At 39.7% G+C, this 16,714-nt stretch overlaps 1 protein-coding gene across 1 annotated transcript in view; it reads right to left on the reverse strand.

The window, feature by feature from the left end:
* The window catches only part of nhej1 (nonhomologous end-joining factor 1), a 121,149-nt gene extending 114,297 nt beyond the window's left edge, over nucleotides 1-6,852 (reverse strand). The window contains exons 1-3 of the mRNA XM_088931279.1: nucleotides 6,817-6,852; nucleotides 5,151-5,337; nucleotides 3,406-3,621 (exon numbers count right to left, since the gene is read on the reverse strand). Coding sequence (XP_088787405.1) covers nucleotides 3,406-3,621; nucleotides 5,151-5,336 — 402 coding nt within the window. The 5' untranslated portion in view covers nucleotide 5,337; nucleotides 6,817-6,852. The remainder of the gene's footprint in view (nucleotides 1-3,405; nucleotides 3,622-5,150; nucleotides 5,338-6,816) is intronic.
* Between the last annotated feature and the right edge of the window lie 9,862 nt (nucleotides 6,853-16,714).

Raw genomic sequence — 16,714 nt, forward strand, 5'->3', positions numbered from 1 at the left:
CACTGTCATTTAGATCATCTTTACAGCTGCCTTTTTTAAGTGCAGAGGCTTCTACCCTGAAACCTGGCCATGAACGCCACATGTGCGAAAGCAAATTGAACGTTTTTTTACACTTTGTATCCCGAAGATGCCAGTGCCTGATAAAGATCTCCAGCCGCTGCCCTGGGAATCACGGCTGCCTCCCAAACCACGTGTGTCACGGAAAATGTCGGCGAGATACACTTTACATCAACTTCCTGGCAGGAATGCCTTTACGCCAGTAACCTCCAGTTTCTTAATAATCGACACTCCATTGAAAAGTGATAGATACAGCTTTTTGTGGATTCCTATACAGTCAGCCCTCTTTTTGTAGTCCATAAGCATGCCACGCCAGCTCTCTTAGTGTATTACTTCCTTTTATACCTCAGGTAAACAGGGAAACTTTGAGGGTCAATTTATTGACCCTCAAATAATCCCCATCTATGAATTGGCTTCATTACTCTGCTCTCTTCCCCACTGATAGCTGATGTGTGGTGAGGGTTCTGGCGCACTATGGCTGCCGTCGCATCATCCAGGTGGGGCTGCACATTGGTGGTGGTGGAGGGGAGTCCCCATTACCTGTAAAGCGCTTCGAGTGGAGTGTCCAGAAAAGCGCTAAATAAGTGTAAGCAATTATTATTATTATTATTATTATTGCTCCAGAGGTGTCCACTGTGCTTACAAAGAGGAGATTGGGAATGCAGATTTGTTTGGTGCTGGACTGTATTTCAAGTATGCTTAGAGGTGTGAATGATGTGGTCCTATTGTCTTCTGGAAATCTAAGACTTTTGAACTATACATTACAATTACAGTATGCAACATTTTCTGATATCTTTAAGCAAGATTCGCCTTTCTCACGTTTGTGTTCCAATGTAATTGGCGGTTTTAATAAGTATGGTAAGCGCTGTATACAAAGCTATTTTTACCCCGATGAACAGCTATTTATACAGATTCTTAACACACACCAAATCAAGTGCTGCACACAGGTCTATAAGAATAATAATTGCTTACACTTATATAGCGCTTTTCTGGACACTCCACTCAAAGTGCTTTACAGGTAATGGGGACTCCCCTCCATCACCACAAATGTGCAGCCCCACCTGGATGATGCGACGGCAGCCATAGTGTGCCAGAACACTCACCACACACCAGCTATCAGTGGGGAGGAGAGCAGAGTGATGAAGCCAATTCAGAGATGGGGATTATTAGGAGGCCATGATTGGTAAGGGCCAATGGGAAATTTTGGCCAGGACGCCGGGGTTACACCCCTACTCTTTACGAGAAACACCCTGGGATTTTTAATGACCACAGGGAGTCAGGACCTCGGTTTTACGTCTCATCCGAAGGACGGTGCCTGTTTACAGTATAGCGTCCCCGTCACCATACTGGGGCATTAGGACCAACAAAGACCGCAGGGTGAGCGCCCCCTGCTGGCCTCACTAACACCTCTTCCAGCAGCAACCTTAGTTTTTCCCAGGAGGTCTCCCATCCAGGTACTGACCAGGCTCACACCTGCTGAGCTTCAGTGGGCTGTCAGCTGTGAGTTGCAGGGTGATATGGCTGCTATATTCAAGCACACGACATGCTTGTCTGTGACTTACAAGTGTCCCCAGGATGAAGGATATGCTAAGACACATACCATATACACATTGAGTTGCTCATTACACGCAGAAAACATAAATGAAGGAGGACACTTTCTTTTGTGTTGAGAAGAAACGCAAAAATGCAAGAAGCCTCACCCCCTCCCCACCTAAAGCAAAAGCTTGAAACCCCCTCCAGCACGCATTCCCCAAAAGTCAAAAGGCTCTGATGCTTAGTCTGTGGCAAAAGTACAGTTTTTTTTTAAAAAGACCCAAGGCTGATCGCTAACTAAATGCGTGAAAAACAGATCTACCTTAAAGCAGTGAACAACTTTGTCGGTTTCAACAAGGCCACAATGGGGCACCATGGAGTTAGTGGAACTATTTACATGTATTTCTTGGTTTTTATGGGTTCTAGGTACACTTTTATAACTTATGTCAGACCTGAATGCTGGTAGGATCTCAAGTTAATCTTATAATCTTGGGGTTATATTCGATTCTGGATTAACATTCGACCCACATGTACAGCATACTGTCAAAACATCTTTTTTTCACCTTAGAAATATCGCAAGACTACGCACTATGCTATCATTAACTGTGGCTGAAAAGCTGATCAACATATTTGTATTCTCTCGAATTGACTACTGCAATGCTCTACTCCCTGGGGTATCTAAATCTACTCTGAACAAGCTGCAGTATGTCCAAAATTCAGCAGCCAGAATCCTGACCAGGTCTAGTGCAAGTGTTCACATTACTCCTATCCTGGAGTCCTTGCACTGGCTTCTGGTCAAATTCCGCGTAGACTTTAAAATCCTCATGCTCACCTATAAGGCTTTACATGGCTTGGCACCTCAATACCTGTCTGAACTTTTATTGCCCTACTCCCCACCTCGCAACCTCCGCTCTTCAAATTCTGCCCTCCTTACTGTCCCCCAAGCCCGTCTACATTGTATGGGCGACAGGGCCTTCTCCTGCTATGCCCCCAAGCTCTGGAACTCTTTGCCCAAGGATATTAGAGAGTCACCTTCTCTAAACTCCTTCAAATCCAGACTCAAAACCTTCTTCTTCAGAAAAGCCTTTACTTAACTGGTTCCATTCTTCATCCCTCTGCTCTTCTTAATACCACCTTCCACGGTCTCCTCTATTGTTATTGTTGTATTGTTGTAATTATAATTGTGTCCTATCTTGTGAAATCTTCTTATTTATTGTTGTAGTCTTCTTATTTATTATTATTGTCATCCTGTAAAGCGCTTTGAGAAGCCACCTTTAAAGGCGCTATATAAAATAAAGTTTATTATTATTATTATTTCTTATGACTATTAATTTACCCTTAAGCCATTTCATCTAAAGTTACATTATTTAGGAACATAACCTGGACTTATAACAGGGCCCTCTGTACTGCATTAGGTAGCTACAAGTGAAACACACATTTTGTTTATTTTATGCTCCCTACCCAGACACTTTTATATTAATTCTTATGGAAAAAGTCTCTTACTTTAAGTCGCACAGGCAAAATGTACACGGTCCTGAGCCCTTCATATTGACATTGTTCTTAAGAGGAAAACTTCCCCTTTATATGTTGTTTCACTATAGTTTGTGACTTTCCGGCTCCTAACCCTCACATATATCAGGGACCACCTGTATCAAATTCCAGGAGGAAGGATCTCATAAGGAAAGCAATACAGGAAGTACTTTGGAAAATGCAATGAGTTCAATGAATATCGGCTCACAGGCAGGCCCATAAAAGCAAAGGTTATTTGATTGTCCTCCCCCCCTCGATGAAACGCCATTTAAATTCAGATCTTACCACCGTGACGGGGACTGGTGTGCACCGGAACTCCCAGTAGAAGGGCACTCCTGCAAGCTCACTTTTCACGTGCACGTGCAGGTTGTCTTGGACACGCTTGTGCGAGAACACGGCCTCGCTCGCCCCGTGCTCGGCCCCTTCCAGTCTGGGCCGGGCCACCTGACGCAGGTGACGGAAGACGGACGATACTGGGGCTGTCAGACGCCTGTTCAGCTCCTGCAGTGAAAGCAGTTGACATGAGCCATACACGCCGTAAAACCACTGGGATGGTTCTACTGCCTCAATGTTTAAATTAAATAAACGGAGTTAATCATATTGTTGTCAGGGTACTTTTTTTATTTTTGTTTCTAGTAATATTGCTTATTTATACTACAATACATACAGTATTATTTATTATCTTTCCTCCAGTGTATAAGGGTACATACTGTTGTCACATCCTACAATCATAAATGGTTCTTTGTAGCCATAATCTCTGAAGGACACATAACAACATGTCTGTCAAATGAGCAATTACAGATTTAGATACATAGATACAGATTCTGATACACAGTGCTCCAGCCTCCCAGTACACATTGATGAAAAAAAGGATGCTACTACAACTGATGTTGCTGAGATTCTTGTCCTGCTCTGACTGATTATGTTTGTAGTTTCACATTGTATTGTTATTATAAAATATGCACTGAGTTTCAGTGGAGGGGTTTACCTATCGTAGCTGCAGCTGAGCTTACAGACGGGTAACCACTGATGATCAGACAAGAGATTTCTGGCGAATGGCTCTGGTTCATTGTAATGATAAAATTGTTCATTGTGAAAACGAACACTGAAACACGCAGCATAAAATGATGGCAGCAAAACAAGGAAAGAAATTGAAGGCAAGAATGAGACAGGGACAAGAAACATCCTCCTCCTCTAGGATTGTGCCAGGCGAGAGCAGCTCGTTCTGATCAGTCTCAGAGACCAGATTCTGGCAAAGTCATTTTAACATTGTTTTAGAGAGACTGCTGTCCTTCTTATTTGAGGAAATTCTGATTTCCTTTACTGTGCTATCCTCGGGCTAAACACATTCTCTCCTCATTTGGTGAATAATGAGATTGATTCCCAGTCCCTTCTGGGCATCCATGTTTTAGGAAGAGAGACTTAATCGTAAAATGTACTCTTTTATTAAGAGGGCAGGATTTTTCAGTTACATGCCTAACACTCTAGGTTTATGGGTCTGTAGGATGCAGGCCTCTAAGAGGTTTTGTGTACAGTGTAATATTTCAGGTTGTACGTTGTGTAAATGTTTTGTGTTGCTTATTAGGCTATCATTCCTTGTGAGATATTGGACTATACAAGTTTGACTCTTTCGCTAGCGCTGAAAGAACTCAAGTGTCCAAATCACATCTACCACTCAAGTTTATATGTTTTAATGACTTTATTTCTGAATAACCCCCCTTTGTAACAGTATCCTTTACCTGAAAACCACATATTCCTGTTATAAGGATCACAATAACCCAAAGCCCACTATACTAGCATTCCATTTGGGCAGGACTATACCCTGAACAGGAAAGCAGCCCATCAAAAGAAACACAAAAATATAGAGAATTTAGAGATGCCAATTAGCCTAGCCTAGCATGAATCTGGGAAGGGCTGAGGACACAAAACCCACACAAACAACTCAGGGAGCATGACACAGCAACATTAACAGCCATGCCACTAAGCTGCCCGTACTAAATTTATCACTAAATACCAAAGCTTTTTCTAACCTGTGCCCGCTGTCTGATGGCTTCTGTGCTTAATTGCTCATGCCACACCAAGTCTAAGTCTGATAGCAGCAGCTGGTAGGAGGTTTCTCCAAAATGAACTTTGGCCAGAAAACAAGTGTTTGTGATTTCCACGGGCACCCAGGGCTGGTACGACAAATCCCCAAGAGAGTGGCCTGAGACCTCCATCCTGCATGGAGAAGACATAAATAATGAGACTGAGAAGACATAATACATTGCACAATAAGCTAAAATTGTCTGTCCTACTCATGCACACCACTCAGAATCAGAACAGGAACCAAAAAAAAAAACATGCACATTCAAGAAACTAAACCATTTTATCCATTCATCTTGTTTTGTTTCCAGCTGTTAATTTATCCAAGAAACTTACCCAGTATCAACCAGGTGATACTGGATATTCAGGGTATCAGCTTTGTCAGCCTCACTAGATAGTTTATGACTCCTTTACAGTTTTAATACACTAACCCATGTCCTCTGGCTCTATTTTTTTAAAAAAAAAACAGGTTTGCATTAGTCAAGAAAACCCACTGAAAATGTATTTACTATAGAAGAGAAAAGCCATACACATGCGTAAAGTAAAATGAAAAACTTATGTTATATAATATAAAATTTTGAATTTATAAGTTATACCAGTTGTTTTTTTTTATATATATTTTTTCATTTTCATTTTTTATTTAATTGTATCTCTGTAATGCATTTACAGTGTGTGGCGTCTTAAGATTCTTCTTGAATAAAACGTATTTTTTTCTCAGGACTACTGTTAAATCTACATCTACAGTTGTTCGTCAACTGGTCAACTTTAGAAACCTAGTAACACCACCAGTACCAGGAATGTTTTGCAGACACAAACAGCACACTGACAAAAGGAAGCTCTAAATTCACAATCATGAAGATGAACATTTATTATTTAAGATATATAAGATTATTTAAGATAACTGAAAAAGTTGAAATGCCACGGTCGGTTATCTGCTACTGGGTCACTCCGTGCCAATTCAACCAGAGTTTCTCACCCCTAGAATGCGATTTCAAGCATGACTACAACTCTGCACCAAAAAAAATCATAAAAGTAGGACGTAGGTAAACATTGAGATAACATACTTCATCTTCATACCCGATAACCATCGTCTGCTAAATATGCAAGCAGAATTCACTCTGAATATGGATTTCCTGTATTTGTGGTGACTTAATCAGCATTTCCCCGTTCGTGATTTTTTGTTGTTTTTGAACAAATAATTAAGATGGTGGTCAAATTTTAATAACAACTATTAATTTAACACTTGTTCGAGAACCTACAATCTATGTAATGGGAATCTTTGTTAAACACTATTTTCTTGTAAAGCACGGCAAGTTCTCGCCTCTGTTTTTATGAATTCGCATATTTAAAGTGTATAATTCCCTAAAACTGTCGGAGATAGGGCAATCATTTTAACACGTGTATTTGTTTGGAGTGTGTAATTCGTATGTAGCCTATAGCCCTCATAAACATTAAACGCCAAAATAAATATTGGTATGATAAATATTTTTACACTTTCACAACCATTCAATTATAAAATAAACATTTCATAGTCTACATTTAAATAATTTAACACGTAGTGTTAAAGCACGTTTAGAAAAACAAACTATAAACAGTAGTAACTCAGCCACTTACGTAAACTTAATGCTCCGACGAATTTAGAGTTCGTCTGAGAAACAAGAGTGAATGTAACTGAGTTCCGCTTGCCGATAGCAGGTTAATATGGGTTTTGCGTTAGCTGTTATTTCTCTTTAACTCCTTCAGATCCGTAACCGGTCAAATTCTCTTAGTTTTTGGAAGAGAACTGGGTTTTACTTTTTTAATAACAATAGTTCCCAGTGTCCTAGCAGGAAACCTTGGAGGTACAGTACGATTCCCTACTGAGATTAAATATAAGGTCTCCGAGTGTAAATTGTGAAAACGTAAATATTATTCAAATTCTTAAAAAGTAAACTAAATATCGATAAGGGTGTACATTTGATTCACTTTTGCACAATTAGTTCGTTTGAGCCTTTGATAGGGATTCAAGATCCAATTGCTAATGCGGATTCGGTTCCATCCTGCCTTGTGCCCGTTGCTTGCCGAGATACAGTAGGCGACCCTGTATTGGACAAAGAGGCTTAAAAAATTGATGGACGATAAATACAGCGATTTCCCCAGTGGAAAATACATATTTGATCCAAGCTGGTCAAAGTTGGTTTGTTGCTGGTCTAGCTGGTTATCGAAATGGTCAAGCTGGAAACAGCTGGTCATTTTTAAATCGAGCTGGTGGACACGCTGGAAGCTGGAGCTGTTCAAGCTGGTTGTTGTCAAAGCAAGGGATGGATATGCTTCACAGAGACTTAAAAACTGAAATCGATGGGAAGTAAATAATGAATAATATATTTGAGCAAATGTAATGTGCTTCATTAGATGCACTAGATGATATTATGAATGAGTTGTGTAGTCACATAACAGCTGAATCTCAAGCCAGAAACATAACACCCTGGTTTTGTACAGTGATGTTGTTCATCATAATTACTTCAGTTATTTGATTCTATTACTGAGCAAAAAATAAAAGTTAACAAACACATTTGAAAAAAAAAACATTGATTCATGTTTACAGCAATAACATATAACCAGTTAAATCTTTTGTATTGAAAATTCCACTAGCATCACATCAAAATGAATCAATCTGCTGATTATAATCCTGTGGGAAATGTTTGCTTTACACCCTTTTTTCTTTCTTTCTCCACCTCTCTAAACAAATGTATATAGTATTTGCGACCTATTGGCACAAAATCAGTCACAAGCTGAGAGTCTGTACATTGAGATATGCCTGGTTATAATCACAAATCAGTAAAACAAACACTATTGAGTTTTGAGTAAAATGTTTACTTTAACATGTTTGTAGGATATAAGCAAAACTAGACCCAGATGAACCCTATATGTCCTTCAGCCATTTTGTTTAAATAAATATACCAACTGATAGTCTTACAACTTTTGAGACAAATGTTTAGCCAGAACAGCTGTCAAACCCAGTAATCTTTAATAGCCTGCAGATACAATGTGCACAATAATGAAACTCTCTTGTAATGTCCTCTATAAAAAGTGTGCAGAATACTGTCCTTAATGACACCAGAAATATTTGTTTTTTTGCTGTTAAATTGTAAATATGTGTATGATATTTCAAGTCAATCTCTCATGTTTATCGGGAAGCAAGCAAACATACAGTTGTTGTGAAAAGGAGATCATTAAACATTTAATTCAAATTGAATGCGTATCAACAATGTACTGCTCTCTCTCAAAATGAGAGCACATTTTTATGTGAGAAATATTGTTCATCATTTTTTGTCTAGCATTTACCTTAAAGAGACTGACCAGGATGCTAACATAATTTCCACCATTTCATGTGAAAAGTTTATGTATTTCACTGAATCTGCAGTCAGTCTGACCTCCAGTCAGTCGTGTAATTGTGTTGTTTTTGCTGACCGTGTGTATTCCTTACTATCATATTGTACCCCATTGATTATAATTTTATTGTGCACTACTAAGGATGTTGAGATACCTTTCCAGCTTCCTTAAATAACACACTGTCTTCAGACATGGGCTCAATTACAGTACATACAATTTATTTTCCGTTTAAAACTGGAAGTTAGTCGCCAACAGTACTCAGTGACTCTATCCTGAATGGGATGCATGTCTGAAAATACGGTAATTGATCTTAACAGAAGAATTTTATCAACTATTTGAGTAGCCATACCTGTTGTACCTTTCTCCAATTTTAAGATTCAATGATTCAAATTCGAGATTCAAACACAAAAGCTGAGTGAGCCCATAAGGGTCCCCAGAACGTTATACTTTCTGCTAGATGGAGCAATAAATGAACATTGGAAGTCATCTGGGATTCACCATATTAAATTTGCATTCCAGCAATAGATTTGAGGAGTAAAATGTCTGCCTGATTAACTTCTTCAGTTAGCATTTGCTCTTTTAGAAGAAGATAAATGCCTGCAACTAATTTTGCAAAACGTTTAAGACATTTGTCATGTAACAATCCTTTTTGGCATGGTAAACTGTAAAACAGTGACCAATTCCTCCACTGTTAGGCTTTCCAGTATCTACGCTCTTTCACAGATCTAGGTCAGTGGGTCAAATCCTGTGGTGAACAAATACTAAGGAGTCTGGAATCTATGAGTTTAATGCACGATGGGGTACTTACTGTACAGTAGGTAGAACTCTTCCCCAAATGACTGAAACCAAATATCAGATATGTGTTGTGTGACACCCAAAATTAACAATAATAATAATAATAATAATAATAATTGCTTACACTTATATAGAGCTTTTCTGGACACTCCACTCAAAGCGCTTTACAGGTAATGGGGACTCCCCTCCACCAACTCCAGTATGCAGCCCCCATCTGGATGATGCGACGGCAGCCATAGTGCGCCAGAATGCTCTCCACACACCAGCTGTCAGTGGGGAGGAGAGCAGAGTAATGAAGCCAGTTCATAGAGGGGGATTATTAGGAGGCCACGATTGGTAAGGGCCAATGGGGAATTTGGCCAGGACGCCGGGGTTACACCCCTACTCTTTTCGAGAAACACCCTGGGATTTTTAATGACCACAGAGAGTCAGGACCTCGGTGTTACGTCTCATCCGAAGGACGGACACAATGACACAACACATGTAATCAGGTGTGAAGCTCCAAACTATTTTGAAGTATGGGAGGTTAATAAAAGGGAATGGAGCCTCAACCTTATTACATATTAAATATGTCTTGATACTCCACTTCTGACAAAGGACATTTAACTTGCCTCAGAAGCACTTTACCAGGATGGACTGCAACCATAAGACCCTACAGAATCCACACAGTAACACGGTCCCATGACTTTACTTGTTACACATGTTGTTGTCTTTCTCATCCATTGAACTCCAGCATCTGCCAACGACTTGGCGTCCTCAACACCCTGGTGAAGAAAACTTCCCACCATGGGATGGCCTTTACCAAACCACAGACAGGCACGTGCCACGCGTTTGCTTCACTTCCTGGGGGATAAGTCGTTCATCATTACATGAACTGAAAATGTGGATGAATTAAAAACTGGACTTCCATCACAATTGAATGTGTACGAGAAGTTTACATTTTCATTCAGAATCTTTCCTGGTGCGGACAATTGCTTGTGCAGCTCACCATCAAGTACTGTACAGTAGGTCACACAGGGCATTGTCTCTGTTTGTTCTTGGTGTTCTGTATGACACAAGATCTGTCCCATCTGGCTTTTCAAGGAGACACTGCTGCTGTGGCGTGAGTGGAACACTTATGAAAATAATTGCCTTGGTTTAGATGATTTGTTTTACAAAACTGGTGACAATGAGGACATTGTTTATCTTTTGTTTCATCCAATCTGCAGTACGTTCCAATGTATGATTTGCAATAGAAAAGGAATTAGGTCAGCGAGGACTTGTTGACTATCTTTGAAAGCAGAAGTGTCACGCCCAGTACACCTAGAGAGCGCTCTACTTCTGTCCTGTTCCTAGTTCCCTGTGATTATTCATGTCTTTCTAGTTGTCACGACCATGTCAGATCTTGTAGTAGACCCTATGCGATGCGGTAAGAGCTGGGGAAAACAGGAGGCGCGGTAAAATGAAACACACAGGGGTTTAATAGTGCACAAAATAATAGTGACAATCCGTGAGACAGTGAACGGGGGAGACAAAGAACGGCATCCAAATCCAAACGGGTCCAAAGGAAGGTCAGGGCACAGTCCGAGAGTCCATCAGCGAGTAATCCATCCTGGGACGCGACAAGGTTAAAATCCCCGGAAGGGGGAACACACGGAGAGACAAGACATGGAGGTCCAAGGGTGATGGGGCGAGATCCTCCAGACCCCGGGCTCAGGAAGCGGGAGATGTCAGAGATGAGGCCTATGTCCTCAGGAGACGGACGTCCCTTCCGACATCCTTGACAAGATGCTTGGAATATGCAACTAAATCCACACGAAACAACACATTTATCAACTGGAGTAGATCAACAATTGTCATGCTAGTGAGACAATGCCTCATTGCATAAGAAACGATCATCAGCAAAGTCTCTGCTTTGGTTACATTCACAAAATCACACAACCTGTCATCCAGATCAGGGGCTGGAGCAAACATGTTGAATGGATCATTTTGTGTGTTCATGCTCATGATACGATAACCCAGTTAAGGAATCAATTTGAAAATCTGTGAAGTATTCCTCTTCATCTTCATCACTTAATGAAGTGGGTTAACATCAGTGGGTAAACTTAATGTAGACCTCACATATTTCTCTTGTGAGAAATGTGTCTAAAATTGAGAAAACCCAAGCAAAAATGTAATCAGACATGATAGTTTACCTGTGAAGCATGTAGCTGGGCTTGGCCATCTTCATCATAAGATAGGTCTTGTCTATCACTGAAATTGAGTGATATCAATCTCAGAAGAGGTTCCAGGAGTTTCATTCAACTGGAGATTTAATCTGTGCTGTGTTGAACATGGAATAGCATCAGAAGAATTTGGCTCCAAGTACATTTTGTATGACCTCTTCATTCTGGCATGAGGAGTGGAAAGTGGAGACATGAACGTTCAATTTCTAAAAATGATAAAGGATTTGAAGATCATATTTCAAATTCATCATAATCAGATAGCGTATGGACTTGCGCTAAAAAGAGGAGATCACACTTGAAAGATGGCGCAGCCTCAGGGAAAGGTTCAGTGAACTGGCTGTAGATGAAAAAAAAAATCCTGTTACATATAGCTTTAACTACAAGTTTCGTCACTGTTAGTCCAGAGAATAAATATATATATATTAATACAAGTGTATTTCTCATTTGATAGGTTTTCTACTGAAAACACGTATAGCAGGCTTCAGTCACAAACTCCTTGGACATAATAGATATTTACCTGTGGACTTAACTCTCGATTGACTTGTCAAGACGTTTTGTATCCCGAAGCTTCTCGTTTCCATCATTTTTTTTTCTCTGCGCGGCATCTGCACTTGCGAGATCCCCTGAGGTATTATCATAATCACTAATATATACCTTTATTATTACTATGTTAACTCTGAACTAAATTACAAACTCTTCCTTTATTTAACTGGACATGAAAACAATATATTGGGGGAAAAAATATATTTATTAATAATTGATAAAAAAGAGCGGGAATTCATCGTCTTGTGCACACTGACACGAATTAAACAACAGACTCGCACACAAACCCCTGGTTGATGCCGTTAACTGTCGGACTGACGGAGAGAGATGTTCGCCTGCGAACATTATACTGACGATAGCTGCGAGGCCACTGTCCATGTAAGTGTGAATAAATTATTTTAGACTAAACGGATTGGATTATTTCAATCCACACCATCTGTACTGGATACAATGGGGCACAGAGAACAACTTTTACAAAGGACCAATCTTATTTATGAAAGGTGATTATATATCCTTTAATTAAGGAGAGACTTAGAAATTCTCGTGAAAAATGCCATTGATGTTTGACGTTCGCTTCCTAAAACAAATGTATAACTTTCACACTTAGCAGAATTTATGTAAAAAGCTAACGTTAGCAAATTCTGGTAGGATATTAGCTGCTTTTAACATCTGGGTAAGTAATTTATGAAGTACATAACATTTCGGGTTTTAAACTGTAATAGAAAGCAGGCAGGACGTCACTATACATTATCCTTCTATACTAATCAGTAAATAAACTAAATATAAAACAAAATCAAATTCCCTTTGGTGTTTTCCTGACTTCGTTAAAATATGGATAGTTGGAAATGTCCGTGAAAAATGGTGAGATAATATGCAGAAGCTCCCGCAGGCGTGGGAAACAGCCCTGGTGGAGACGCGGTCCTCACCAGCGGGAGGAGCTCGCCGCTCGAGTAACGGAAACTATCCTCACCTGGAAAAGATTATCATGGGAACCACAGGATTTGTGTGAGTCCAGTGTAGCGGTACCCCGGGCACAGACATACTGTAGTAAAATCTGAAGTGCCGGTATTTGACTTCTGCGTAGAGGGGGGTCCTCGTTTAACGTCTTCGACGGGCACTGTAAAACAGCGACGTTAAGCGGGGAATCATTTCCCACAAGAAATAATGGAAACAGTGGTTAGTCAATAGTCTACGGATGACTTTAAGTGCGACACACTGTATACTGAATATCTCCTCAAGTACCAATGTATTAAAAAGATAATAGGAACCAGGGCATGATGTACTGCAAGTCGACAGTAGTAATGTCCATTCAGGTTCTCTGTGTATTAACAGAACGGTTACTGTAATATAGTACTTCTTAAGTTGAGCACTTACATGTAATTAAAACGTCTTTTATACGTTCTGGAAACACTTGGAAATGGAAAACAATAAAAGAGACAGACTGTGCGAGCGAGAGAGACATTGTGCGTGTGACTCTCCGCGCACGACTCTGATGAGAGAAGGCGGACAGAGACGGGGAGGCTGTTCCCGCACAAGATGGCGTCGTGTACCGCGAACGTGCTGTGCTGCAGAAGATGAAAGCAACACACAGTAAAATACTTTTAAATTAAACTATTATGTACAGTACAGTACTACATAAAGTCACATTGAAAACTGTATATGTGATAAATAAGGACACCCTGTACTGTATTGAGGAAAATTACATTTAACTTATAAGGCGACGTAGTCTGCTTGTGCTTCTCGACGTTTCTCTGAACCTTGTTGGGGGCTTTGTGTTCAGAGGCCGTAATGTCGGGGCATAGAAAAGACGTAAAAATCACATCAACATCTCAGTCACCCATAGGTGTAAAACAAGACAGTAACATATGTAGCAAATTATTTTTATATAATACAACCACTTTTTGCAATGATTTTACTAGAAAGTTACTGTTGGACTCCCTTTTAGGGTGCGGTCAATGGCGTAAAAGCGGGGTCCCCCTGCATTTCAGTATGTTCTGTGTGCTGTGTTTCCAGCGACAGGTCAGTGAGTCAGTGTGCATCCTGACCATTCAACAATAATGAAGCTGTTTAAATCCTAAGAAGCAGCAGTGGATGTGAAAACATGAGCAGGGTACAAGGTGAGGATACAGTATTTGCTGTATTTACATAGGGTGTGTACTCTACACATACAGCACTTCTGTTTTCGTTATAGGGTTACCACATGCACTTTGTTCCTCCTGTTTGGTCCTTAAATCTCCATCCTGGAGGTACTTCAAATATCTTAAAACGTCCAGCATTTTCCCCTTATTTGTTGCCTCAGGTTTTCCAATTGAACCGGTTCTTGGAATTAAGAATATTGATCATCCGAGAGAAATATTGTGTTGATTAGAATCCTAGACTTGTCTAGTTTGCTGACCTGTTCAATTTTCGTTTTGAAGAGCTACAATTTTTTCACCCTGGTTCAGCCACGGAGCCAATTTCAGTGTTTAATGCGATATCATACTGTGCACAGTGCATCGCTACCTTTGCTCTGCCACATTAGCAACACTATACAGAATTCAGCTTATGGCTGTCCAGTATGCTGCTTGATGAGATTCTTACATCAATATGGTACTAACAACTGAACTAGGTTGGCAAATTCACATACTATTGACAGTCATAACCTCAAGAATGAAAAAACGACATCATATTTTAATGTTTTTATTGAAAAATATTTTGTCATGTTTGTATTTAAACCTGTTTTGCAATCGTTAATGTTTTTTTCTTTAAATTGCCCCTCACCTCCCCAGATAGAAGATTCCTCAGAATTAAAGCCAACAGCCCCTTTTGTTACCGCACCTGGACTTTAGCGTCTTGACCACAGGGATCCTAGCAGGAGTGAAGGTACGGCCAACCATTCTCTGTTCCTTGTCAGCCCGGTCCTTCTTATATTGTTTAAAACAATGTGTAAAGGGTGTTTCTGTTTTACCCTGACACACTCTCCTCAGGAAATGTCAAGCTGCGATGAATCACATGGTAAGAATTATACCCATCACCACCAGTGTTTATGCAGTAATACTCCATGGTCGCTTTGAGCCACAAAATGTCTTTGCATGAAGCAGAGAAGGACTGAATTCAGGAGAGCTTACAGAGGCCTTTTCATATTCTCTGAATTTCTGAAAGTCCTTTCCTTTATAGTAAAGTCTCAAGTATACATTTTGCATAGAATCCATTTCTGTCAACACATACTAGATATTTGTCTCGTCAGGGCCCTACAGAGTAGCTCATGGTCGCCCTCAAAGAGTGTAGTCTTAACTTTTGTCTTTTTCTATTGTTCTGGATGAATATCAGTCAACCTCTTGGTCATTAGAGCTGTGAATGTTGGATTATGTTGTAGGCAGGTTTGGGGACTATTCTTCATCTGAATGCCGTTGCATGAGACCCATTAGCATGTTTCTTTGGAAACAAGATGTTATCAAAGTTGAATTTTTTGGCTTATCAGTTTTAGGACTTAAATGGGGAGTATAATTTGAAAATGTTAAAATGTTTGGAAAAAAGTGTTAAAATGAAGAGTATGAGTACAAGAATACTTTACAATGAATGCAGAAGGATACAGCTGAGAGAGCCCGTTGTCTTATGTTGGTGTGCCACACACATCCAAAGTCAATTTTTATTTCAAAAAGCACTCAGTTTCCAGGAATCTGTTGAACCTTTTTCTCAGTAAAGCTGCTGATTTATTTTTCTCCCTACAGGGGGCGCAAACTCTTCTGTTTTTCACCCAGCACGAGAGCATCAGTCTTCAGGCAGTTTGTTCTTGGGCAGGTAAGCCAGCGGCTTCATCGTGATGTATGATGTCTAAGTCCATTCGAATTATTGTATTGAGTTGTTTTAGTTTGTTTGCAAGTTTGTTTCCTTGCAGACTCAACTGTCAGCATGTAGGATCCAAGGGATTGTAAAGGATGAACTCTCTTTATTTTCTATCCATTGTATGAACATCGAATGAGGGAAAATGTTGAGAGTTTTACAACTTTAATAAATCTTGTGTGTTTTCTGTTTTAAATTCAGGTTGATTAGTAATATGTTTTAAGGAAGAAACATTCTCTAGAGCACATCTATGAAATTTCTATCACATTGAAAAAGTATTGATGTGACGTTCATCAGGTTGAGTGATTGTTCTTATTGTATCATTTCACTTATTGTAGGGCTGTAATATTACTGATACACTGTAAATTAGAGTCCAAAAAGCTGTTGAGGGGTATTGGTGAAACCAAACCATAACGTATGGTTATACGTAGGAAAGTAATATCAATAATTTTCTTTATAGTTTTCTTAATATATTACAAATAAGTTATTTCAAAAGCTTGTTGAAGCATTGAATAGATAAAATCTGTCTTTATTTATTTACAGACACAAAATTCATGTGTCGCACCAGACTGCACATGTCTCTCCATCATTCCTTACCTGTGCTGGAATCTTCTACATTTCTGAAACAAAATGCACTCAAGTTTTTAGTGTAGAAAGCAGAGAAACACAGCTATTATTGCATATTGTAAATTTATTTTTGAAGAAATGAAGTGAAGAGTTTTTTAGGTGCTTAGTCAGTGTTCTTGGTCACAGGCTGTTGTCCAGGTCCTCAGTGA

Source organism: Atractosteus spatula, chromosome 13 (assembly GCF_055471065.1).
Source record: "Atractosteus spatula isolate fAtrSpa1 chromosome 13, fAtrSpa1.hap1, whole genome shotgun sequence".
NCBI lineage: Eukaryota > Metazoa > Chordata > Actinopteri > Semionotiformes > Lepisosteidae > Atractosteus > Atractosteus spatula.